This window comes from Melopsittacus undulatus, chromosome 1, assembly GCF_012275295.1.
Source record: "Melopsittacus undulatus isolate bMelUnd1 chromosome 1, bMelUnd1.mat.Z, whole genome shotgun sequence".
Lineage (NCBI taxonomy): Eukaryota > Metazoa > Chordata > Aves > Psittaciformes > Psittaculidae > Melopsittacus > Melopsittacus undulatus.
Window position 1 is genome coordinate 112,961,978 of NC_047527.1, and position 26,359 is coordinate 112,988,336.

Below are 26,359 nucleotides of genomic sequence, written 5' to 3' on the forward strand. Positions count from 1 at the left end.
GCAAGAACTTTTTATGGAGGCAGGAGGAGCTCTGAACAGCTGCAGGGCAGCATTAAGCTTATACTGGCAGGAATTAAAATGTGAAATCCATTGGTTGCCAGAGGGGAACCACACAAGTAGTTAACAGAAATGCCAAATGCATGAAACCATTTCAAACAATAGCAAATTTTTACTCAATCCAATGTTCTAATTAGCTGAATGAAAACAATTTTGAGTCTGGTGCTTAACTGAAAGAATGGACACGATGCCATACTCATTTTCAGTTCAAGTTTACTCCCAATTGCACAAAGGTTGAAAAGATTTTTTCAGAGTTTGAAAACCAGCACAATAATTTTGGTTTCATATATAAAACAGGGAAACCCAAAGGATGCAGGAGTTGTGTGACTGTTCCAACATTCAGCATTAAAGTGTTGCATGACGTGATTTTATCTCATACATTGATTACTTTCTACATTATCTGCTTCTCAAATTATGACTCTGTACAACACCTGCAGATAGCAAAGATTAAAATATTTTGATAAAATACCACCTTATGGAAGGTTCCAACGACCAGCACAGGTTACAGTACAAAATAGTGACAAGTCAGAGCATTGCTAAGAGTTTATTCAGAAGCTTTTACTTTCGGTTCTTATATCACAAAAGACATGTTTAATGTTTACAACACGGATTAGAAACTGAGATGTTTTTATTGCTACTATTATAAAAGTAATGTAGGAGACCATTCTAAGCCATCTTCAAAATGCAGACCAATCTTTTTTTTTGGTATATAAACTGTACACAAAAAACAAGGCACTATACATTTTTGGATAATAAAGTATAAAGGTTGATTCACATAGTTTCTCAAGAAATCCATGCTATAAATACAAACGCTTTGTTCTGTTTAGCACCTGAAGCAGCACTGAGGACAATTCATTAGCTATTGCAAAGAGGAATTTTTCAGAACGCGTAGGAGATACATATTGGTGGTATAGCTAATTTAGTACAAGCAACTGCCATCCAGCTACTCTTCTGTAGTTTTGACATGAAAGTCTTGGAAGTGAATATATATTGCATTGTTAAATACATACTTGTTCTATGTGTTTATATAAATATAAATTCTTTGTAATCCACAAACTAACAAAATAACACTTTACAAAGAGAACTTCTTCAAAAACAAAAATGGCAAGTATTGTATATAGCCAAAGGACACCTGCAGCAGTAGCTGAAGAAACTACTGTTTAAGTGCATAGGAGAGTAGAGTTTAACCACATTACCTTTAAGAGTCAAAATTGAATTCCATTTCCAAAGAGTTCTCTTGGCCTTTTATAATATTACACACCTCCAGATAGGTAGTCACTAATAACTTCAGGTTATTTCTATTTATTCTGTAAATGTGGGGTACAATTCTAAAGGGCATAGAAAGTGAAAACAGACATCCCTTTAGTATTCACTCCAATAAACACAACTTAGAAAAGTCCTTTTGCCTTCTTCAGATTAACTTGCTTCCAAGACGGCAGTGCATTGTACTCTTCTCTTGTCATCTCTAATGCAACCTACATTTAAAACGAGAGGACATCCATTAGTAAAAACACTCATAAGTAGCAAAACTCCTAAATAACATCATAGCATGGTTAGATACACAGGCACAGAGTAACAGTGCACTTATTCTCTCCTTACCTCAAAGTCCTGATCTGAAAGATAAATTTCAAGTTTCAGTGGGTCAACTCCCTCAGGTAGAGGCCTAGCTAAGAGATCTGCTAATGGATAAACTGTTTTACACAGCTTGGCCAGCACATCCTCCACAAGGATTATCTGATTAGAAACGTCTGCATCCTATAGGGAGAAAAGGAAAATGGAGAACAGGATCACAATGCTGAAACCATCTGCTCCCATTGCAGTCTGCAGATGGCATGGGATCAACCTGCACTGCCTGGCCCAAGGAGTACAAAGCTATACTTCCGGTTCTGCACACAGCCCTTTCCTACAACAATTTCACAGCTAAAAGAAGGCCTGTGATTAGCAGAACACCCTGTACTCCTAGAATCTTGGTTTAAGGTTGAATTCTGTGTTTAGTCATGAAGCCAGCATTTTCCACTACAGATGGCTGCAGAAGACTTACAAAACAGGAAATGTCATTTGCCTTGAGATGCCCCTTGACTGAAGGCTTTTAAACAGTCTCATGTAATTCAGCTGTGATTCTGCTTCCCAGGTGGGGCAGTCAATGCTGGAGCTCTTGCAGCCAGTTGATCCTTTGTGAGGCATTTTGCTCTCCTGCACTTTGAGCCTGAAGGGCAGACCAGAACTGCAGGTTGCTGTGTGCTTCACATGATTGAAACAGTTGTTCTGCTAAATTCTAGCACATCTTTTTCTAAGAGATGATTCAGATAACATTGTCTTCCCATTTCTAACAAAAAAAGAATGAGAAGTTACATGAAAAAACAACCAGGAATGCCTGTGATATCCACACTCCCAGTCAATATTTAGCTACATCGTTATTTTTTTCCTGTGCACACTCCTGAGCTGTACTTTTTAAGTGGATTTTGGGGCTTGACAGCACAACCAACCAATGCTACTGACAACACAGGACACAGTTACTAGCAGTAGGAAACAGTCTGTGCAATGAAAAGATTTACCATTTCTGTGATCTCTGCGATGTCCTCCCTGTGTTCCCAACTTGGAAACATATTAGTGAAGGTCAGAGGCTCTAGGCCAGCATGAATTAGGTAGGATTTGGGGGGCTTCTTTACATTTTTCCCTAAAAACAGTCAAAATAAAAAAAGAGAAATTACAAATGGTACCATATTTTGCAATGTCACCCACTATCCAAAGCTAACTTGTAAGCATGTTTAATTGATTCTTTTCTGAAAAGCAGAATTAAACTAAGGCAGGAAGAATAAATTTCACCATTATGCTTTTTTTAAATGAAGTATGACACCTTTAACATGTTTTTTGGTATTCTTAAATCTGCCTTTTATTGTATCTGATTTGACAAGATCAAACCATGTATGCTGAAAATCCAACCCCCCCCCCCAAGTTACTTTCTAATCCAATGTTATTTATTATCTTACAGAAATAGAATTAGAATAAACAGAGTGTAATGGTCTGAAATTAGCCAAATTCAGGTAAATAAAACCTTCTGGTAAGCTCAGCAGAAGTGTCCTGCCAACAGCAAATATAGCTTAAGCTTGGAGGGTTAAGTGAGAATGTTTAAACTGTTCTTAAATTGGGATAACTGAGGTGTAACACAATAATTTTGGTAGTACAAATTCGAAGCAATGAGATCTGAGAGTTAACAGAGATATTGCACTAGCTGGATGGCAATTACTGATGATTTTCAAAGTCCTGCTTCTTTAAAACATGTATGTGTGCACACTACACAGGATATGGACATAGACCTGCCTCAGAATGATGCTGTATCAGATTAAGTAGTTACAGTCATTATGCCAAGTACTGGTAGAAAAAATGCGCTACTGGTTGAATGATTTCATTCCCCAAGGATTCAAAAGCACTGATAAACTCCAGATATTATTGGAAAGAGGTAGACAGGCATCAGGGACTGGGAGGAGCTATCATTCAAAAAGGTATTGTACCTTCATCTTACTTAGATTCAAACAACTAGTCTAATCAAATCGTTCTTCCAGAAAGTCAGTGGAAAAGCTGAAGAGGTTATTAAGTCCAGGTGAAACTAACAGAGAAACATGATAGCACCTCACTTCTAAGGGCTGTAGCTGCCCTAAAAACTAATTCTTGCAGAATTCTGTTATTCCCTACATTCAATCTCAGAGCATCTTTCATGCACTAAGATTTTCTCTGAAGTGTGTAATTGCATTATAGAAGACCCTGTTTTTCACGTATTCTCTACCTGCACTTGATGCATGTGGGCTGTCAGGTGGAAGGGTCAAAAAGAATACAAGCCCCTCCTCCCTGTTGCTGAGGAGCACCCCAGAATACTCATGTAATAACCTGTGCTGAATGCAAATAGAGAGCCTGGCTGGACATCACTGTTCCACTAGGTATGCTAAACCTGAACATTACCAGTTTGGATTTATATCAGAAGTTGAGAGCAAACTGGTAAAGAGAGAATATGTTCACAAGAAAATGAATACTAGAGTTGAAAGCTCTGTGGAGTAGCCTAACAAATGTATTGAAATGTGAGTGTGTTAACTGTACAACTTAGGCAGGAGATTTATAATTTGAATATTTGATTTTAAGCCTTCTCTCCCACATATTTTCACTGTGGTTTGTTTCTTCATTCTACTAGGAATAATTCAAGAACCAGTTTATAACTTTACATTTTAAAAAATGTGTGAATCTGCTAATTTGCACTGCTCCACTCTCAGTAATTCAGCCAAGAAATAAAAGGAGAGTGGCATTTCCTAATGTTCCGGTACAGGCAAGATGAATTTGTATGTAAAATGGAGAAACACTTTTATTGCATGAACTCTGCCCTCAGCACAAGCTGATCTCCTCACTAAGAATTACTGAAGGGCAAACCAGATTCTTCCCTCCCTTAGCAGTCTTCAGCTCAGCCGTCCAGACTGCTGATTTAGCAGATAAAACCACAGAAACACTTTCAAGATATTTTGACAAGTTATATAAGATTTATGCTCAAGGAGAACTGATAGGTATATTCATAGGATATCTAGAGCTGCCAATCAGTCTCTTTCATACCATCATACAGTTAAACACTGCAAGCCAGGAAAAGAAAACGAAAACCAACAAATAGGCCCACAAAGCTGGGGGGTGGAGAGAGATGAGGAAAGAAATGGAGAGAGAAAAATAAAAAAGCGTTTTAATGCTTCTGATCACTTAACTATATTCTGGTAGTCAAAGCAATTTCAGCAGCATTGGTATCTCCTGAAATTCAATTTCTCCACCTTGATAAGTAGCTGCAAATAAGAGCTAGTCAGCCCTGACAGGTTGATGCAATGAAATTTTTGCAGTGGTTGACAGAATTCCAGATCGTGAAAATGACAGACCACCAGGACAGCATGGTTGGAACAGTAAAAAACCGCTAAAGTCTGTTTTAGCATAGAAATAGTACACGTAGAATCAGTCTTTAACAGTAGGAAATCTGCTCTGTATCTATGCAACCACACAGCCCAAAGCTCTTGAGAACTACCCCATCACAAAAAGGAAAAATGCCACAACTGCTGCAAAGTCATGGCCAGAAGTAGAAGAGTAAGTATCCAACAAAAAGGTTTGCCCTATGAACATATGCTAAACTTTGGACCCCTAAGGAGTCACTGAAGTGCTTTCCACTGTGCATCAAACTCAGATGCAGCAACTTCAATCCAGTGCAGAAGGTATTAATCCTTTTTCCCATCATTGAACTCAATGAAGTTCCAGAAATCTGGAAAAGTGTCCAAATCTCAGCATGTGTATCTTATTCCATCTCTGCTGGGGCCAGAAAACATGATTTTCATTACCAGATTATAGCACTGTATCAGGAACACTGGAGAGAACAGGATCTTAGTTCCATCTCTCCCACTAGCCTGCTGAGCATCTCTGGGTACTTCACTGCATGGATGCTGTGCTGACATTCACTTCTGCTGTGAAGAACATTGTATGAAATGATTTCAAAGAAATGCATCTTCTCACTCCTTCTGACTTGTGAAAACTGGGGGTGGTGGAGAACAAGTAACTAGCCTCTGCTTTAAGGAACTCAGCAGTAACTGCCAAAGACTCTTTCAATTACTGCCTTGTGTTTAGCACCCTGTTCCTAAACAAATGCTGCCGTTTGGTAGGGCAGTGCCAGGGACACCAGAGGATGAACCACGTAGAGCAATAATACAGTCCAATAAAGATCACGTTTCACTAACTCCAGTCCTAGTTTTCAGCTGTCTCTTGTCAAGTGTTACTACCTCCTCTCAGTGACACAAGACAACTGGGTAGAAACATAACATTTGCTCCTGCTCCTATTCCACCTCCAGATTGTGAAAGAGACACTGGCTTATCCTTGTAGTGGTGGAATCCAGTACAGATATTGCTTTACCTCTTCAAATATACAAATGTCTATGGAAGAAGATGACAGTTACCACCAGCTGTGTCACAAGTTATAAAGTTTATTTGCTGTGGAAGAAATCCGTGGCATCATGAGGTCTCAAGGTCTGTAAGTGATCAGGATTTTCTTGCAAGAGGACATAGTTTGCACCAATTAAGCCCATGTGACTTATTCACAGTGGGAAACTGCTCTGAATTAACAGAATATTGGCTTTCCTTATGCCTTCTCTCCTGGATGGTAACCTCTACACCTTCCTTTATTCGTTCTCTGTCAGAAGATGCAAGTTCTCTTCTAGCCTCACATAACCCTAGATGAAATAGAGGAAAGCATTACAGTGTCTCAAAGAAACTCTGCTAGTGCAGGAAATAATCTCGTCTGTGTACTCTCAACATGATGATCAACTAAAGCCTGAATCTGCGTGGCAATAACTCTGTCTTGTAGAAATGAGCACAGAGACTTAGCTCTGTCCTCCAGCATTTCCGACGGCCATCTGTTTCCATGTAAGACTTGTTCTTGATCTTCAAAGTCTTTCCACTTCCCTCACTAAATCAAAACCCAGTTACATCAGCAGTATCTTCATGCAGTCCTTTGATACACAGAAGGATATGAATTCTAAGAGAAGCTAGACAGCATTCAGGTTGAAGAAGCTGTGTTCTCAGAATTCACTTTTAGGGATCTGATGTCTGAAGTAGTCTCTTACAGTGGGGACAGAAAAGAAATAAAGCCTTTCCTCTGAGAACTGAGTCAGCAGAGTATCTTGGCAATTTGGGAACAATGCCATTACTAGACAAACTGTTTGCTAAGAAGGAGTGGAGAATGTATCCTCAAATACACTGATGTTTATCAATAACGTTGGGGGAGCACCTGAGTACCTTTCAGCTGAGAACAGTAATGCTTGGAAAAGTAGGACACACTCAGGCAGCCAGGCACAGCAATCTTTTACCTTTGCAGTATCGGAGCACTGTCTCCATGGCGCATTTCCTGTCTGTAGCCCACCTAATGCGAGCTGATCCAGCAATTTTGTTTTCCACAGGCCACCAGCCTTGCCACAGGTACACTTCATGGTGATTGTCAACAAGGAACAGTGCTGTACAGCCAAAAAATAATAAGTTCATCATCAGCCACTTACTAGTTCTTAGAATCCCCTACACAACTCCAGTCTTGCATGCTTGCCAGGATCAGGACAGGATCACTTCAAAGCTTACCAATCCCTTTTGTTATTTATCCAGCTGAACCTTAGCTGAACTCAGATTCTCTGATATAAACAATGTATTTTTATTGCAAACTTTTTGGACACATGTACATTTGATTAGTTCTCAGCATCTTTATAATGGAAAAATTACTGCTATTACTAACTGCTGTGTAAGTATCACATGCACACATCTTCCTGAGACAAATCATATTATCAGTGATTACAGTTACTGACTCACTGCCCAATGCAGGAAACACTTATCTGCTTGCCCGTTACTTAAATATTTTAAAGCACATACCTGGCTGTGGAGCAGTGTAAAGATCCTCCTGCAAGAACGGCATGGAATTGATGACAGCAGGGTCTCTTGAAGGGTAAACATACTCAGTGGCTGAAAATTCTCCAGATGAGCTACTGAGGCTGAACAGGCGGGGGGTGAAATTAAACTTTCCGGGATCTTTAAAGTAAAAATATTAAGACTTTCAATAGAAAATGCCAGAGATGAATGTAAATAACATTTTTTTAAAGTTGGCTTTAGAATGATTGCAATTTTTCCAGTTTTTGAAAACTCAAGAAAGATGACCAGATGTGCTGGAGGACTAGCAACAGCTATGAAGAACTTGAGCTAAAAGGCTGGCTGCCATCAGATTGAACCTGATCCTGGCTAGTTACTACCAGCCGTTTCATAACTGGCTTTTTTGCAGCTTAGAGTGAAGCAAGCCCATCTCAGAGTTTAGTTTTCAGATGACACATTTTCCACTTAGTAAATCAATTCTCCTGCTACCTTTGCTGGCAGTTTCAAAGCAAAGACTGGACAAGAACTGTGTGCAGAACTGCCTCCTAGATCCCTTCAGAAGAGGAGTAAAATGCGTTGGTGTTAACTGTTGATCTGTGCAGCATGAATACAAAGGGGATAAGGGAATAAGATTAAACACTTGGTTTTCCAGCACTTCACAACAGTATTACTTAGGTCAGTAGAGTTTTGGAAGCATCTCCCTGAAGGGATCATCTCAACTACCAAGATGTTCTTCAAAAGCTTTACATTTAATCTCACATACAATCTTTACAATCTCACAGTATCGCAGACCAGTAAAAGAAAATGTGAGTGCCAAATCCAGGAATGCAGATCTACCTTGCAACATGCAATCATAGGCCTTTCGATCTCTCCTTCCTAATGCATCCCAGAATCCCAAGGGCTCTGACCCTTCATCACATTCATGAATCGTCACCTTGCTGCTGCTGTGCAGCCCTGCCTCCAGCGGACACCTACAAAACACAGAGAGAGAATGAACCCACCTTTCTTGCCCCAACCACAAACCTGCTAGCCACTCACATTATTAGAACCCAAAAGCACTCTACATGCTTGTTGCACACTTTGTTTCAACATAGGCCTTTTGAAAATTATGACAAAATTATCAATACACGAGATATGGAATTTCAGCAACTATTTCTGTACCATTTCTGATCACATTCCCAGTGGAGAAGATGCTCACGTGAGCTGTCAGGAGGGATTCTTACTGCCTGTTTTTGTAACTACTGCTGTCCTCCTCACATGTGTTCCTGAATTAATTTCCTCTTCCTTATACCCAAGGCTTGATTCTAATCTTCCTACCAACTAGGAGTTAGTTTGCTATTCAGATATCGAGAACGTCCCTTCCAATGGAAAGAGATTACAATTTTTTTTTGCAACTGTAACTAGAGCTGTAGGAAGAATAGGTGCATTTGACCTTAGGTGAAAATGATTACAGAACATGTTTTCCCCACTACACCGAGTCAACTACCCATCATCATTCCTCCTCCTTACCAAGCATGCACATGTTGCAGATGTACTCAGAGGACAGCTTTATTTAATTCAACTTTTCTTTGAGACAGACTATTTTAAGTCAATTGGTAGCCTGTATAAACATCTCCAAAATATAGGTCAGAAACTCACTGTTCTTTTATCTTATTGGCTGCTGTTCTTCCTACATCCTTGGTGTGAGATTGTGCTTTGCAGCCATGCCACAGGTAGATAAGAGCTTTATTTATATTGAGGACAATCATGGATGTCCGGGAACGCAGGCTGCTGCAGTGACATGCTACTTCAAGTAAGTTTCCTTCATTGGGAACTTCTCCTCGCACGCAATATAGCCTCCAGTCACCTGGAGCAGACAGGAACAGTGCAGCAGTATTACATAGTCACATGGGATTGAAAATCAAGACCTCTGCTCTGGAACAGCTATTCTCATACTGATGAATTTCACATATTGCATGCCTGTATTACCACGGAATCAACTAGCTAAGCATCAGGTTTGTCTAATACTACTTAAGAAATCCTGTTGCAGAAAAGATGCCTTCTGAAACCTTGCTACTAGAGTACAAGTATCAAGAGTTTAGCATAGAAGAAAAGCCTGCTCTGCTTCATTCAGGGAAAAAAAAGGAAACAAATATGGTAGTTCTCCTATTTGGCTCCTTCTTCCCTGTGCACCTTAGGCACAGGAGGCTACACTCAGATGAGATCTGGTACATCGACTTTTACAAAGGCATGTAGTGATAGGACAAGGGAGAATGGCTTTAAGCTGAAAAAGGGGAGATTTAGATTAGATATTAAGAAGAAATTCTTCACTATGAGGGTGGTGGAGGCACTGGCACAGGCTGCCCAGAGAGTTTGTGGCTGCCTTGGAAGTACTCAAGTCCAGGTTGGATGGGGCTTTAAGCAACCTGGAAAGTGTCCCTGCCCATGACACAGGGACTGGAACTAGATGATCCTTAAGACCCATTCCAACCCAAACCATTCTCTGATTCCATGATCTCCAAGCTACTCTTGTACTGAAATTCTATCTCAACTGCAGCATTCAATAAATACATATTACAAAAAGTAATGAATGAGTAACGTAAGCTTAAAGTTCTCCTTGGAGGAGGAGAACTGCTCATGAAAACACTCTTTTTTCCAGAGTATGTAGAAAAGAACACATTTTAAAGCAAACAGGCACTTTGCTTAATTAAAATATAACTAGAACAATTTATATGTGTTTCTATACGATAAAGTCAGCTTTCTCTAGAGTGATAAAATCTATTCTATGTTCAAAGAAGAAACAAACTACCTTGAAACAAAACATTGCAAGGCTGTCTCATGGGTTTCATGGCATTCATTTCTACAGAGTATGGTAGTTGAGACTGAATTCAAAGCCCTTCACAATAGTAAAAAAGGATTTTGGGGCAGAAGCTCTTAACTAACAGTAATTTACTTTGTGCATTTTCTTCTTCCTCTTCCCTTCTTCCAGCATGCACAATCATCCCTCCTTGGAAGCACTGCAGGAAGCATGGCGGTTCTTTCCCTTGAAGCACTTGTACCTGGAAATTGAAAGCACCATTCTTCATTAAAAAAAATGAAGCAAGTATACAGACTCAGGAAAATGAATCTCTAGGGACTACTAAAAATTATACGGTTATGGCCACCCACAAGGATGGCTTTCCTTCTACTTCACAACTGCTAGCTATTGTTTAATTTACCATATATGATCAGCATGCAATGGGTTTCATATGTGAGCTGCATACTGAAAGAAACCTCTAGCTGGAATTCTACAATCAAGAGTTTCGGAGGATAAGGAATACCACATAAACATTGATTTAAATTAGTTTAAACTAATCATAATTTGAATTTTTACAGAATTTGGCCATCTAGTCTGATGTTCTTTGAAACTATTATGGAGACAATGTAGGAACTGAAATTTGTTCTCAATTTGATGTAAAACAGTTCTTTATGAGAACATGCATGTTCTCTGCTCATTAAACATTGCATTTTGATTATGAAACTGATATAGCCAATTGCTATATCAGCTATATTGCACAGAATCTCACACTATGGATCAAATGCATTTATGTAGCACTTCTATGAACTCCTCTCTTACTGGTTATGTCTACATTGCTGTTAAAACCCCCTAATTACAGCATTATCAAAGTACAGAAACTCACTTTAAACTTGTAAGCTGCTAACAGTCAAGCCACAACAAAGCCCAAGTCCACCTAAAGACAAAGCAAATTGGCAAGCTGCTTGAACTTCAAAGTAGCTGCATCTGCTAGAACCTCTGGAAACCAAGATAACCTAATAATATAAATACAGAGTAAATAAATTGAAAATTTCAAATGTATTTTCATGCCTTGGCCTGGCTGAAAGTGCCTCTCCTGTTCTTAGCACTAGGAAAACAGTCTTGTTATCTGAACATGTACTTGAAGTGAAGGCACAGGTTTGTGTAACTGTGCTTCACCTACTCCTGGAGGGAGAGCAGATATTCTCCTTCAGCCATTCTCAGAAATATAATCTTTAGAAGTGGGATTTGGGAATGACAATCCGTAAAGGAGCTTACATGTCTCTGGAAGCTGGAATAAAGCCCAAAGTAATTTTGAGGTTTGGCTATTTGTACTGAAAAGAACAGCTTTACACAAAGAGAGGAGATTAAAAAAAATGATAATCTGCATTTACCAGTAGTGATTTACTTAGGCAGTTAAGTCTTACCAGATCTGCCACCTAAGTCTGCAGAAAGCTCACCTGTGCTCCTCTCTCTTCATCAAGTTCCACTGTCATCAATGCTGATGTCCCTTTCTCACTCACTGTGGAGTGCCTTCCTTGCCAAAAGAAATACACGCATTTCTCTTTTCCAACAGCCCTTACTTGTTGATCTCCTTTTTGCCTGCTTCCAACTGCAAAACAGAAAGCACATGCTGAATAAAGTACTCTGGCTATAGGTTTGGAAAACACATGGTTTAATCTGATCTAAGCAGATCAGATCAAATTCTGGACTATCCTGTCCAGAACAAGAAAGATAAAATGTCCAATTGGAAGAGCATTAGGTCTCCAAGCCAGTACATCCCCATGCAAAGTCGGCCTTGTCTCATCAGGTGGATGCAAGCCCACAGTCAGAGAAGCCTGTGTTGGCCAGAGAAAGAGATGTAGAAAGAACTGGTACTATCTGGAGAAAAATAACTGTCATCACTTGAGCCAATTTGCATGTGAAATGGTATGTCCAGTCATGTTACCAGAAGACTGCATTATGGCTCATTTTCCACATTACACTCTGTTCTTTGGCAGCAGGAGAGTAGCTGCTGATGAGTGATACTGGAAACAGCAACAGTTGAGAAACATACAGGCCTAAAAGAAAAACCTTTCTTGGTAAAGTAATATTAGAAAGGAAAGCTACAGAACAAAAGAACACCAAAGCAGTATTTTGCAGTCATAAAAAAGTTGGGTAAGCTTTATTTATTTATTTTTTAGAATTAACTCAGTCTTTCACGTTGGCAGTGAACAGTTTTTTTTGTTTTAAAGGATCGTCAGTTGTTATGATAAGCAAATAATGTTTCTGCAAATGAAGTTCAAAAATACAACCTGTTACGGAATATTATGCTCTTTCTAGTGAATACTGAATAAACAGATATAATGAAATCAAAGGTTAAAAAAAAAACCTAACAGCTTTAAAACAGATTTAAAAAATAAATATAAAAATTTGTGCCTTGACTTCAGCAGTGCTGAGCAGCATCCAACTGAAATACTTTGGAGAAGTACTTTGGTTTTCAAGTTAAGAATACCCAAGCCACCAGTCGTTTCTAAAATTTATAGTTTTCACTCTTATCTGTACATTCAGCTCATAAAAGTACTGCCTCCTACATAGAAATTTATTCTGCTTTGGAGTGATGGAATATATTTTCACCCATTTAGATTAGGAGTCTGTTTACAGTTCAGTATTAGTTTTACCCACTTCTCCCAGGATTTACAAGCTTTTGTATTTTTCTTGGATTGGTGAGTATATGAACTCAACAATCTTGAATAAGACCTTCCTACATGTTTTGGCTAAAAGCCTGAATCTGTATAGCTGTTATACTGCTTTCAACCAATTTTAATATTTTCCTATTTGGAACAATTCTTTTTAGACTACTTATCATAAAAGCCACCTATTCCTCGTTTAGTGCCAGAAGGGAGAGTTACAATACATTTACCTGCTGTTTTCAGGCCCTTTGTCAGAACACTGCTAAAGTTTTCCATCTGAGACTGAATCTCATAGCAAAGGGCTTCCAGAAACAGCAAAAAGGACAGCACAGGCAATGAGTTGGCAAGGGCTCTTCCTGTCATTGTTACTGTTCTCCATTACCCAGCAAAGGCTTTCCTTGTTGCTAAGCCTACCTCTCTTGCAAGACATTCAGACACTGTCATTAGTCCAGCTGCCTAGTTATTTTGGTGTTAAGCTATGGGCACAATTCTGGCTTAATGAGGTGTCCTGTGACCACGTACACCACCACTGTTAGTTAAAAAGCAGAGATGGACAGTATTACAATTTTATGTATGAAAAATAACTACAGCTTCTTTCTTTTTCTTCTTTTTTTTTAATGCTTTCTTTTAAACAATATAAAATAAGAAGCTGTACTTCTTAATGGCCTAGGAAGTCTAAATTAGCATTCCCAACCTTTAAAACAGTTTTACATCTGAGGAAGTCTAGATTTGGATCTCACCACTAACAGCAGCAGTTTTAGCTGCACTTCACCATGTTTCAGCAGGATGAAATGGAATTGTTCACTAACCTGTAGTGCTCACCATGTACTTCCACTTCACCACGTATGTGTCTCCCTCGTGGAACTGCCCTATGCTTTGCTTAGGTAGTCTACTATAATCGAATTCCAGAATGTGCCAGACATCCACAGATGCAGTGATAATTTCAAACTGCCTCCCATCTTCTCCTTCCACAAGTCCATAGCCCCGGCCAATATTCATTCCATCCAAGACTGTGCCTACAGTTGTTTGAGGTACAGCCACCATTAGCATGACATCATACGGTTTAGAGTCAGATCTGGATTCTTCCTGTCAAAAAACACAAGAGATTTCTTTGAGCACAGCTTTTTTCTTCTTACCCCACAGTTCCAGCCAGTTTGACTCCTGCATATTTCAGTACTTTAACATCTTGTCATCACTCGATGCCTTGTCAAAGCCACCTTGGCAGTATTCACCCAGCTGCTTGGCACTAATATAAGCAACTCTGTGGGTTCACTGTAGGTGATGATGTTCTCACCATCAAAGGTCAAAGCTCACAAGATAAAGAAAGTGCTCTAGATGGCAGAAAACAAGCTTCCCTGGCTTCCATCCCAGCTAGGTCATCTAGTTTGAAATACCTATCATGCTTATTATATGCACCTTCTGGTGAAGGGATTCACTAGAATTCTTCTCATTGAGTTTCTTCAGCTCTGTCCAATCAAGAAATTTTTCTTTGAACAGTATTGTCTCGTTATGTTCTGTGAGTCTGCCAAACACAGCCCAGTCTGGGCGTCCTTGTCCCTTTCTGTGTAACCAAATAAAAGAAACAGAATCAAATTAAACTGTGAAATAAGAGCAAGAAAACAAAGCTTCTGCAATGAGACTAAACTTGAGTTTCAATACCTGGGTATGAGGGGATTACATTCCCCTGGGTCCAGAGGATTTATATCACAATTGGAGTAGTCAAAGGTGCCATTCCACAAGTGTTTTGCCAGCTGGAATGCCACTTTTCTTTGTGCTAAAGTAACTTCCTTTCCATGCCATACATATACTTCACTGCCAAAATCAAACACCAACACCTAATAACCAAACAAAAAAAAAAAAAAAAAAAGAAAAAAAAATCAAACAAACAATCTACCATTAGGTTAGGTGATACCCTGATCCTCCAGTCTCCTAGTGCTGCAAGCTGGCAGTATGTTGAATACAAACTCCTCCAAATATCTGAGCCTCTACAGTGACACTAACAACCTGCAATGCAAGGCCAGGTCAGTGGTCTGCACTGTGATATCTAATTGTTGAGGAATGGAAGCAACTATATAGAGAACACTATGAGGTGTATCTTCATGTGGTAGCTCAGTTACTAGCTGATTAAGATCTCTTATTACTAAAAACCTGATTCTGTTGCATGACTGATTGCTGACCAATCACATTAGCTTTCACTGACATTTAGACCTTTGCTTCTTCCTGCAGCCAGAGAAGGTTGACAGAACATAGAAACTGGGTAACTGGTTCAGCAAACAGGCAGCTCCTTGAATACTTTCAAGAAAATGCATTTTGTCTTTATTTTGGAAACCTGCTTTCATTCCTAGTTATATGGGTGAAATTGTTGTTTGAAAGTGAAAAGTCTGCTTAAAACAGAAATAAAAGCAGGGGCTTATTTTGTTTTGCTTTTCCAAAGTGCTACCTGTTTTGTACTTCATGACTTTGGAGTGAGGCACTGTTGATGAAAAGATTTACATTTTCTAAAATAAAATTTCACTTTAAAGATAACATGATCTAATTTCTTGAGACCTGCAGCACATTCTATACAGCAAAGTGTTCAGAAGCTTTTCAGAAACACAGAGAACTCAATTTTTAGTGAGCCTCTCCATGAGCATTTGCAGTTAATGAAAGTCACTATAAGCTGTATGTTCCTGCACTTACCACAGGAGCTGTAAGTGGCACAATACCTCTTTTGGTTGTAGCAGGGTACATTTTGGCACCTTTCCCCAGTAGTCATCCTCAGGAATAAGTTTATCTTCTACGAGGCGATAAATGCAATTTGTTTCTATTATTGCAGCTTCATACATCTCATCTTCTTCGGGACTTCCAGCAGCTTAAGGGAAAGATTGTCAGAAATAATAAAAAACACATTAACATCCAACTGCCTTTAGTAAAGGGAACAGACTCAACTATTTTACTGTGATAAAACTTCAGATACTGTAACTGTAAGAATGCTTACACTGATAATTTGTCTGTCCACCAAGGAGTTTCCAGAAGTCTTTGGCTGCATGGGTATGGGTATTTATTCCTTCTTCTATAGTCTGTATATAAGAAGCTCTACAGCCAAGTTCCCTCTTTGTCTGAATTAAAGTTGCAAGTTCTGAAGCCTAAGAGATTAACAGTTATCTGAATAGGATTGCTTAAGTCTTTTGAATACTTGTGCATGTCTTGTTCAGGGAGAAGGCAAAAGTAGATAGGAAATAACACAGCAAATAGTAGGGAAAATTGTTATTATTTGTTGCACTAAATAAACAGACACTAGAGAAAATGTTACAGAAATACATGCATTCTTTCATTTGCCTTAAAACAAGACTTGCTCTTAATGAACATGGGAACACAAAGGACATCCTGCAATTCAGACTATTTTTGTTTGAGTCCAAATCTGTTTCCTGAGGATATCCTCTTTTCTCTTGATGCTTCATAACCTACACACTCCTACGTCAACTTTCATTCAGTGCATAGGCTAAAACATATTTACGGGAATCCTGAGTATCTACCTGTCACTGGCTATCAGTTACATGCCACTTTTTCAGACAACTGGCACCAAGGCTCAATTACATTAGAGACATATAACCAACAGTTCTAAAAATAAGTAATAGAAAAAACACCTAGTACTAACCTTTGCTTTTTCTATGACATTTGCAAACTCTCCTACCCACAAGAAACACAAATGTGGAGTTAACAACAGGAAACAGTCTCCGCTGTTCAGTGATGAGGCCCTTGGTTCAACTAATCTTGTTTGAACATGTCTTCTTCCTAAAGAGAAAACAAAGCTAATTATATTCCTTTGGCTAGTGATATCAAATGCCAAGATCTAATTTGTTTTGACTGAAATACAAACAATCCCAGCACATTTAGCAAGAATATATGGAAACTGTCCATATATGACTGTTAAAGAACAATAAAAAGCCTACTGCTGTGGAAAAAGAGTTTACTCACAGGAAACAAAAAATTATTGCCTCCTGTCAACTAATACTTCTATTATTTCCTGCTCTTTCTTTAACAACTTTGTGTCCTTCTGGAAAGAAGTGAATTAAGTAAATGGCAGACAGCAGCCAAGTTCAAGAATCCTTTACATTTGCTTAAGTGAAGCTATGGCACAGTTTCTGCAGGCAGTAAAAAGTTGTAAGAATTTTACTTGGCTAAAAAAAGTAGCTATTGTTTCACAGAATCAGATACATTACTAAGTGCTGTAAGGGGAAGTGGAGCAACGACACTGTCATGGCACTTCCATGTTTTACTGAGCACTAGAAGAATGGGAAAGTTCAAAGATTTCCACAGGAGTGGCCAGAATTCCTGAAATATTCATTTTTCTTCTTGGAAAACACACACCAGTGAACACAATGCAGACCTATCTGTAAGGTTTTGCATTTATCACACAGTTCTCATTTATTCCGTTAGGTTTTAGACATCAGTCTTGAGCTAGTGATCTACAAGAAGTTGAGCATCCAACTGCAGTAGCAACTCCCATATCCTACAATCAGCCTAGCATGTATTGAGAGTAAAAGCAGTTCTATCATACCTTTAATTTGCAGCAGCATTAGCTTCTTGTATGGGACAGCACTGTTGTTAGAGTTTTGCTCTGTAAGATTAACGCTCCGCAGGCTAATGTTGCTGAAGTTCTCTTTGCTTGCCAAGCCAGCAAGTGCTACCTCTGAGAAATTTGAGTTTGTAGACACTTGTGCATAAAAAGAAGGCGGGGGGGGGGGAAAGAACAAAATTACTAAAAAATTGGTTGTTGCATTAAAAAAATAAATTATATACTTCCCCCCATTATTTCCAGTTTTAATCCTTCTCAATAGCAACAGCAAAACCAGGTTGAACTCAGATTAACTGCTAGCCCAAAAGCTTTTTTAGGGTTTAGCAGCACCTAAGTTTCTAGATATCATCCCACAGTAAACTCTGTGTCAGAATTATGTCATATGGCAGAAATACCAACTTTGCCAGGAAATGCATCTTATCCAATGTTTTGTGAAGGGCTGTGTACATCTTCAATGCCTTATAATTGATTCATGATAAAAGACAACACAGTAGCCAAGGCTAATTAACTAAAATTCCCTTCAAATTTGTCTCTCCCAGTGTGATGCAATAGCCATTCGAATTTCAAAGTCTTAGTCATGTTTTACTGTAAACTTAAAGCCTAAATTCTTGGCTCCTTTTGCTTATTTCTTAGTCAAAGACTTTATGAATCTGTAACTCTGGGAAATGCTTCTCATCAAATGGGAACAAAAGTATTACACATATAATTAGTGTTTTCATCAACACAGACAATGTTTAAAGATGATGTCTCTTTATTCAAGTGTAATAAGTAAAACTTGCACCCGAAAATGTAAAAGTGTCTTGACAAACCTTTGAATCGGTTTTACAATAATGTCTTTTGCTGTCTATTTTTAGGACAAAGTAATGTCACAAGTAAAACACAAAGCCCTGCCACAGATCACTGATCTTTTATGGAAATTAATCTTCTGGAGTCAAGAAGGCTAATTGCAGTTTCTGAGAGAAAACCAGGACCCAAAATTGAGGCCAGTGTACCTGAACAAAAGTTTATCTGTTCTTCCCAGCTCTCCTCCTCAGCATAAAATAATGTTAGAGCTGCTTGCCTTCATCTCCTGTCCTTGCCCTGCAGGCACAATGGCACTCTCTCTGCACAGGGTGACTGTACCAAAAATAAATAATTAAGGCTATGCATAGGAGGTGGCTGTAGGTAGCTTTCCCTGAGAAAGTCACACATGCCCTTCTCTCCAGCCTTCTAGGCAGTCTACATTCAACCTTATACCTCAATCAATTTACTGCATCTCAAAGAATATGTTCCATTTCTTCAGCTGTGGTTTTAGCATTGGTATCTTTTGTTTTGTTTTAAATTAAAATAGCAAGACAGTCTCTTGTACAAATCATCTTGTTAGCTTACTTTTTTCTACTTTCATTCGCTTCGATTCCATGAAGGCAACATTCAGTCTTTGTTCAGTATATTCATGAAGAATATCTTCTCTTGCTGCCAGCAGTTTCAGAGGGTTTCTTGAGGACTGGACTCTGCGTGTAGGCCTAACTGCCCGTTTGTGCTCTGCTACAGAAGATATTAACCTGAAAAACAAGCAGTGCTTATAACCATCGGTTAATTTTCTGAGTAAGAATCACCTAAAACAAAAGATTTGCTTTAATTCTGGGTGTGACATTTATTAGGACATTAGGATCAGTTCCTTAATTCATGCAAAAGAATGATTTCAGAAATGTGTAGCACACCAGACATGCTGAGTACTAAAGATATGTACAAGATGACTTTAAGCTGCAGATTTTGACCACTGCCCTCTGTCTGTATTCAAAACAATGGAAAAATGAACAAACAAACTGGTTCTTACTTTGGTGCATAAGGATCAAAAATGGCATCAAAGTCCTCATCAAGGTCTAAAGGCACTGAGGAAGAAGGGAAATCCACATGGCGATAAAATTTGGAAAACGTTTCATCATCATCCAGCTTCATCACCTCTTTCACAGATCTTCCTGTAACTGTCAGCACTGTCTCCTGCATCCCAGCAACTGCAGGAAAAAGACACCTCACACAATAAATAATCATACTAAGTTTCTAACTCCAGAAAAGGTAAACATGGCTTGTTTGATAATTGTGGGGTGAAAGCTTTATTCAGCAGTGGTGGTGTCTTTTTTGTTGGTTTTGTTTGTTTTAAATTGATGGTATTTGAAGGACAGATGGTAAAAAAGTCAGTTGGAAAAGAACATTAAAAATGAAGTGTAACTGCTACTTATATAATAGTATCATAGAATAGTCAGGGTTGGAAAAGACCTTAAGATCCTTTAGTTCCAACCACCTGCCATGGGCAGGGACACCTCACACTAAACCCAAGGCTCTGTCCAACCTGGCCTTGAACACTGCCAGGGATGGAGCATTCACAGCTTCCCATTCCAGCAACACATTCCAGTGCCTCACCACCCTTACAGTAAAGAACTTCATCCTTATATCCAATCTAAACTTCCCCTGCTTAAGTTTCAACCTGTTACCCCTTGTCCTATCACTACAGTCCCTAATGAAGATTCCCTCCCCAGCATCCCTGTAGGCCCCCTTCAGATACTGGAAGGCTGCTATGAGGTCTCCATGCAGCCTTCTCTCCTCCAGGCTGAGCAGCCCCAACTTTCTCAGCCTGTCTTCATATGGAAGGTGCTCCAGTCCCCTGATCATCCTCGTGGCCCTCCTCTGGACTTGTTCCAATAGTTCCATGTCCTTTTTATGTTGAGGACACCAGAACTGCACACAATACTCCAAGTGAGGTCTCACGAGAGCAGAGCAGAGGGGCAGGATCACCTCCTTCGACCTGCTGGTCATGCTCCTTTTAATGCAGCCCAGAATACATTTGGCTTTCTGGGCTGTAAGCGCACACTGAAGCCGTCTCATGTTCAGTTTCTCATTGACCAACACCCCCAAGTCCTTCTCCACAGGGCTGCTCTGAATCTCTTCTTTGCTGAACCTGGAGCTGTGCCTGGGATTGCTTCGACCCAGGTGTAGGACCTTGCACTTGGCATGTTTAAACTTCATGAGGTTGGCATCAGCCCACCTCACAAGTGTGTCAAGGTCCCTCTGGATGGCATTTCTTCCCTCCAGCGTATCAACCGAACCACACAGCTTGATGTCATCGGCAGACTTGCTGAGGGCACACTCAATCCCACTGTCCATGTCAGCGACAAAGATGTTGAACACGACCAGTCCCAACACCAATCCCTGGGGGACACCACTCATTACTGGTCTCCAGCTGGACACTGAGCCATTGACCACAACTCTTTGCGTGCGGCCATCCAGCCAGTTCTTTATCCACCAAGTGGTCCACCTATCAAATTGATGTCTCTCCAATTTAGAGACAAGGATGTCGTGTGGGACAGTGTCGAACGCTTTGCACAAGTCCAGGTAGATGACATCAACTGCTCTACCCCTGTCCATCAGTTCCATAGCCCCATCATAGAAGGTCACCAAATTGGTCAGGCAGGATTTCCCCTTACTGAAGCCATGCTGGCTGTCACCAAGCACCTTGTTTTTTTTCATGTGCCTTGCATGCCTTTCAGGAGAATCTGCTCCAAGATTTTGCCAGGAACGGAGATGAGACTGACTGGTCTGTAGCTCCCTGGGTCATCCATTTTCCCCTTCTTGAAAATGGGGGTTATATTTCCCTTTTTCCAGTCATCAGGAACTTCACCTGACTGCCATGATTTTTCAAATATGATGGCCAGTGGCTTAGCAACTTCATTCGCCAGCTCCTTCAGGACCTGCCAATGGATTTCATCAGATTCCATGAACTTGTGCAAGTTCAGGTTCTTAAGATGGTCTTGAACCAAATCCTCTCCTACAGTGGGCCCAAGGTCTTCATTCTCACAGCCCCTGTATCTGCCTTCCAGGACTTGGGTGGTGCAGTCAGAGCATTTGCCAGTGAAGACCGAGGCAAAGAAGCCATTCAGAACCTCAGCCTTCTCCAAATCCAGGGTAGCCAGTTCTCTTGATAGCTTCCGGAGAGGGCCCACAGTGTCCCCGGTCTGTCTTTTATTTGCAGTGTAACTACAGAATCCCTTCCTGTTATCTTTCACATCCCTAGCCAAGTTTAATTCTAACTGGGCCTTAGCTTTCCTAACCTGGTCCCTAGGTTCCCGAACAACATCCCTGTATTCATCCCAGGCCACTTGTCCTTGCTTCCACCTTTTATAAACCTCTTTTTCCCCTTGAAGTTTCCTCAGCAGCTCCTTATCCATCCAAGGAGGTCTCCTGGTCCTCCTGCTGCACATCTTTCTAGCTGGAACACAACACTCCTGAGCCTGTAGCAGGTGATCCTTGAATATCAACCAACAGTCTTGGGCCCCCCTGCCCTCTAGGGCTGTATCTCATGGAACATTACTAAGCAGGTTCCTGAAGAGGCCAAAGTCTGCTCTCTAAATATGCAATAATCTGTATTACAGAATGATTGGGAAATATGGCTGAATCAAAAGTTAGGCACTATCAAAATTTAGTTGTTTTGATAGGATGATATAAGGTTGATAGGATAATATGATCCTGTATATTCCATACTGCCTCCAACCACTATTTCCTTGCTTTGGAAATATCTACTAGAACTATAAGTGGAAAATTCACTACTTCAGACTAGCGAGTATGGCACAATCATCATCCTATGCAAGTGCCACTTCTGCTGAAACATGAATACATGTTTTAATGGTATTTGACATTCTATAAATTACAAATGGATTTTTGTCTTACAAATGGAGGACATACATAGGATATGGAAACAACATAGAACTCTAGACAGCTTCATAGGTGGTCAACAAGCTGTAGAAGGAAGCTATATGAGCTGCTACAGAGGGTAGGCTTTCAAAAATGCAGGAAGTTGAATGAACTGTGCTTGGAAGAAGCTTAGTGTCTTACCTTGATTTTAGTAAGATTAAACTACATTTAAAGCTGTTATAGTGTTTATGGCAGTATGGTTCAGACTGTGTGGTTCTAAGAAATGTTGCTTTCAGAAAGAATGTGCACATTGTATGTAGGGAAAGAAGAAAGTTATTTGGCATTTGTGATTTATTCTATCGTACATTCAAAATACAATATCATAAAGCTTTTTTTGTTGAAATTTAGCAAAGACTGAATCATAAATACAAACTGTGTGATCATTAAGTGCTGTCTGAACAAAGAAATATTCAGTTTCTGTTGCCAGGTATTTTAAGTAAGAGGTACAAGTGAAATGCTGAAGTTGGAGAGTGGACACACTGCCACCTTTAGTAACTCTACTAACCTTTGTTATTCAGCCTTCCCAAGAATGACTCCAACTTGTCAAGCTTCTTATCAGATTCCAATTGCATATCAGGCCTGGCTTCAATTTCTAAGCAAACCAGAGAGTAAAACTTGTTAATTGAAGGGAAGTAAAGTAAGCCTGACAACATTTCAGCCATTTTTATTCCTCACCTTCCAAGGGCTTTGTAACTGGAGTGGTAGACTTCTGCCGGTTACTGAAAGGGGATGTTACTGGTGTTAGCGCACTTGGAGAAGCCAGGCCTGCATAAGAACACAGAACATAGGAAATATGGTCCTAGGTCAGGCCACGTTTCCAACAATGATCACGGGAGGAGCTACTTAGGGAAAGTGCTGGCCACTTTGTACAGTCCCTCATTCTTCCACAGCCTCTACTATATCCTTGCTGTATTAGGGATGGCAGTGTGACTGTCCTGCTTGCTCCTTAAATCAACAGCAGCCTCATAAATTGTCCCAGTCACAAGAACAAAACTTTGTTTCCAAGTGTCTGTGAGCACACTAACATAAGATACATTCTTTCTCTTGAATTCAGCCATTTTGCTTGTTTTCAAGGGAGCAGCAGTTCACTTGGTAAATTTGACTCCAGTTCTACCACAAGCCACATTTTAAAACAAGCAACTGTTTTGGACAAAAAGATATGGTTAGCAGGGAAACCACCAAGAATTTGCTTGGCACCTTCACTCCCCTGCCACCTTTTTAACTTAACCCCCCCTCTACTAATACATATGGCTGGATGCATCTGACCTGTGAACGCTGTCCTTGAATAAAACAGTAATTCTTGGGTCCTGTTATGTTTTAAGAACATGTGGACATGGAAGTGGAAATCATCATCCCCATCACAGCAAGCACTGCTCCCTCCTTTTATTGTACTCTCCTACATTCTTTTCAGTAAAAATCATAGAAAAAATCATTCTGGACCCAGTGGATAAAATAAGATGACTTTTGTTTACATCTTTTAATGTGAATCTATGTTGCTCCAGTAAGAGAAATGGCACTCTATAGGTTTCATGGGTTTTATCAGGTAGAAAAGTATATCAAAGCAAAGAATTACATCTATTACCTCTTGTTGCCTAGACGTTCAGTAAATGGGAAAATTGACATTTAAACTTTCCTCTAATAATCTATTTTCCACTTAGCATAGCTTACTAATTACTGAGCTACATAAGTTTAAGCCTTCAGTTATTCTGATCAGATGAAACCATTATTGTGCTGGGAGAGTATATACTAGCTACATTTTCATTATCTTCACTGCAAGTCCTAGCAAGTCATAATTGGCAAATGCTAAGAGATTTAGAATACAATCAAGTACCTTTTCCACAAACAGATTTTTTTTTTTCCCCATTACTCAAGAGACTCAAAATTCCAGCAGGTTTTAAGTCAACTGGTAAAGCCTTCATCGAGGTGTATTTGAGAGGACACAGCTATTAGGCAGCTCTCCCGGGACTTAATCCACAACACCATATTGAGAACTTCTTCAGATGTTACTAAAGGACCACCTTTCAATTAGGACTGAAAAATTTTCAGCCACAAGAAGCAATTAAAATACAGCATCTGTGCACACGTACATAACAAAGATTTAATTTTGCATTGCTTTCTCATCATCTCTTAAATTAAAAAACTCATCATGATAATTTATTCTTTTAGGGAACAAAAGTAGCACACATCTGAATAAAATCCCACTTGGGCTACTTTTATTGATGCCACTGTCACTGGATTACCTTCCTTCTCCACGTGAATGACTGTGGCACCTAAAGTGATCCTTTCAAGGTATTTTCCCACTAAGAAAAGCAAAAGCTTTCACTTTCTATGCCTTTCAAAAGGCCAATATATTTAGGGGAATAGGGGGGACAATATCAAAAAGCAGTCTCTGGGTCACTGAACACTGTCTCGTCAGCCCTCCAAAGTAGGTTAGTCTTTGAACACTGACCAGTGGCATTTCTGGCAGCAAAATAGTGTAAGCAATAGCTAAATTATGTTATCAATAGATGTAATTTGTAATACCATGTATCTGTTTATCTGCCAACAGAATGCGGCTTAGACTGCAAATGGAGTTACTCCCTATTGGAATACTGCCCTCATCAAACTATGATTATTTTATTTTTGTGGTTGTCATTTAACTTAAGGTTCACTGTTGTGTTTAATAACCAAGTTCTTGTAACAAAATTTAGTCTCCATTAATCACAGGAGATCAGTTTAGATGACTTCTTCCCAAAGTTGTCATCTTCCCAGGCACATTGCACGAACAGCTAAATTTCTACCAGAGTTCAGAGACTCCTGTCCACTTCAGAAGAATGACTGCATCTGGAAACAGTGACTGAGTCCAAGAGATCCCAAAAATGTCAACACTGCTCCCTTGTTATTTCTACTCCCTGGTTCTATGCAGATATCTGTTCAGTGATTTCTTCAGCCAAGCATAGCACTTCAAGTTGTTGTCCAAAACAGCATCCATAAAAATAACATGAGTTTGCTAAATATTCCCAGTGATCCTAGGAGTCAGGAAAGCGCCAGCAACAGCAACAACTAGATTTCATAACTTTTCTCTAGACAGTGCACCTGGGTTTTAAATTAATTAAAGAATAAATTTCTTATTTATTACAGAATAAATAAGAAAAAATAATCCAATTGTACACTTTGAGTTTTATCAGAAGGAAAAAAGAAACATACGACTCATCAAGTAATTGACTACCACTGGTCAGGTGGAGCCCAGTAATAACTGGATGGTAGTGCAACAGGATAGACCAAAATGGATTAATACGAACAGCCAAAAGAAGCTAGAGCAAACAGCCTTATGACATGATATTCGGTTGAAGATAAATAGTCCTCCTCCTCTTGCTAAACAAGGATACTGTTTCTGCATAGCTTGAGCTTAACTTTATTTTGACTAGACAGATAAGCAGTGGCTTATTTATACTGGGATCATTTCATCACTGACCTTTTTTTACCATTCGGCCAGCTACAGTGAACTGTGTGGAGTCATTGGCTGCTCCTTTACCCTTAGACTTCCAGGCTTCTTCTCGAGCTGTAATCAGGTGTTTCCTTTCTTCAATGGTCATTTGGCTCTCCTGGTTATCTGCCATTCTCTGCTTTTTGGGGGGAGAAAGAGATGTTAAAAAATAGGTAAACTGACCAGGATCCAGCAAAAGACTGTGCAGTTCAGCTGCCAGCTGCAGAGGGAAAAGAACAGGAGAAAAAAACCTAGTAAACTAAAATCACAGGTACAGTTTAGTGATCCTGATCCTGTTAAGCTTCACTGCCTTGCTGCCCCATTACACTGTGAAGCTAAGATTTTGATCTCTGTTCTTCGACATTTCTTGAAATTACAAGGCAAATGGCATCTCTCTAAGCAAAGCAAACCATTTACTCTGTACGTAATTTTCTATACTTCGTTCTTTTGAAGCATGACTTGCTACACTAGTGACATCACTAAACTGACTTTCAGCAGATGTTTTAAAGTACACAAATCTGTAGGTGGCACAGGGAATAACAACGAAGAAGTGTAACTTCAGTTGGTGATTTCTGAATCAGTCTCTTACGATAACTCAATCTTCCAGGCAGGATTAGCAACCTTACCTCTCCAGGGCTGCTCATTTTTTTTTGTATGTCAGCTTGTTCTGCTGAGTGCTTTTCCAATGACTGTGATCA

The 26,359-nt window shown here is 39.6% G+C and overlaps 1 protein-coding gene across 5 annotated transcripts in view; it reads right to left on the bottom strand.

The window, feature by feature from the left end:
• Positions 1-253: 253 nt before the first annotated feature.
• The window catches only part of SVIL (supervillin), a 142,372-nt gene continuing 116,266 nt past the window's right edge, over positions 254-26,359 (bottom strand). For 4 of the 5 annotated variants that reach the window (XM_034061395.1, XM_034061388.1, XM_031052416.2 and 1 more), the window contains 21 exons: positions 25,650-25,800; positions 22,871-22,960; positions 22,701-22,787; positions 19,287-19,464; positions 18,839-19,011; positions 17,453-17,608; positions 16,550-16,686; positions 15,890-16,037; positions 15,618-15,763; positions 14,572-14,747; positions 14,329-14,473; positions 13,722-13,998; positions 11,701-11,852; positions 10,400-10,505; positions 9,106-9,313; positions 8,305-8,438; positions 7,474-7,629; positions 6,927-7,070; positions 2,613-2,734; positions 1,657-1,812; positions 254-1,532 (listed from right to left, as the gene is read on the bottom strand). In XM_034061395.1, coding sequence (XP_033917286.1) covers positions 1,446-1,532; positions 1,657-1,812; positions 2,613-2,734; positions 6,927-7,070; positions 7,474-7,629; positions 8,305-8,438; positions 9,106-9,313; positions 10,400-10,505; positions 11,701-11,852; positions 13,722-13,998; positions 14,329-14,473; positions 14,572-14,747; positions 15,618-15,763; positions 15,890-16,037; positions 16,550-16,686; positions 17,453-17,608; positions 18,839-19,011; positions 19,287-19,464; positions 22,701-22,787; positions 22,871-22,960; positions 25,650-25,800 — 3,129 coding nt within the window. In that variant the 3' untranslated portion in view covers positions 254-1,445. The remainder of the gene's footprint in view (positions 1,533-1,656; positions 1,813-2,612; positions 2,735-6,926; positions 7,071-7,473; positions 7,630-8,304; positions 8,439-9,105; positions 9,314-10,399; positions 10,506-11,700; positions 11,853-13,721; positions 13,999-14,328; positions 14,474-14,571; positions 14,748-15,617; positions 15,764-15,889; positions 16,038-16,549; positions 16,687-17,452; positions 17,609-18,838; positions 19,012-19,286; positions 19,465-22,700; positions 22,788-22,870; positions 22,961-25,649; positions 25,801-26,359) is intronic. The other variant, XM_034061392.1, reaches the window with a different exon arrangement.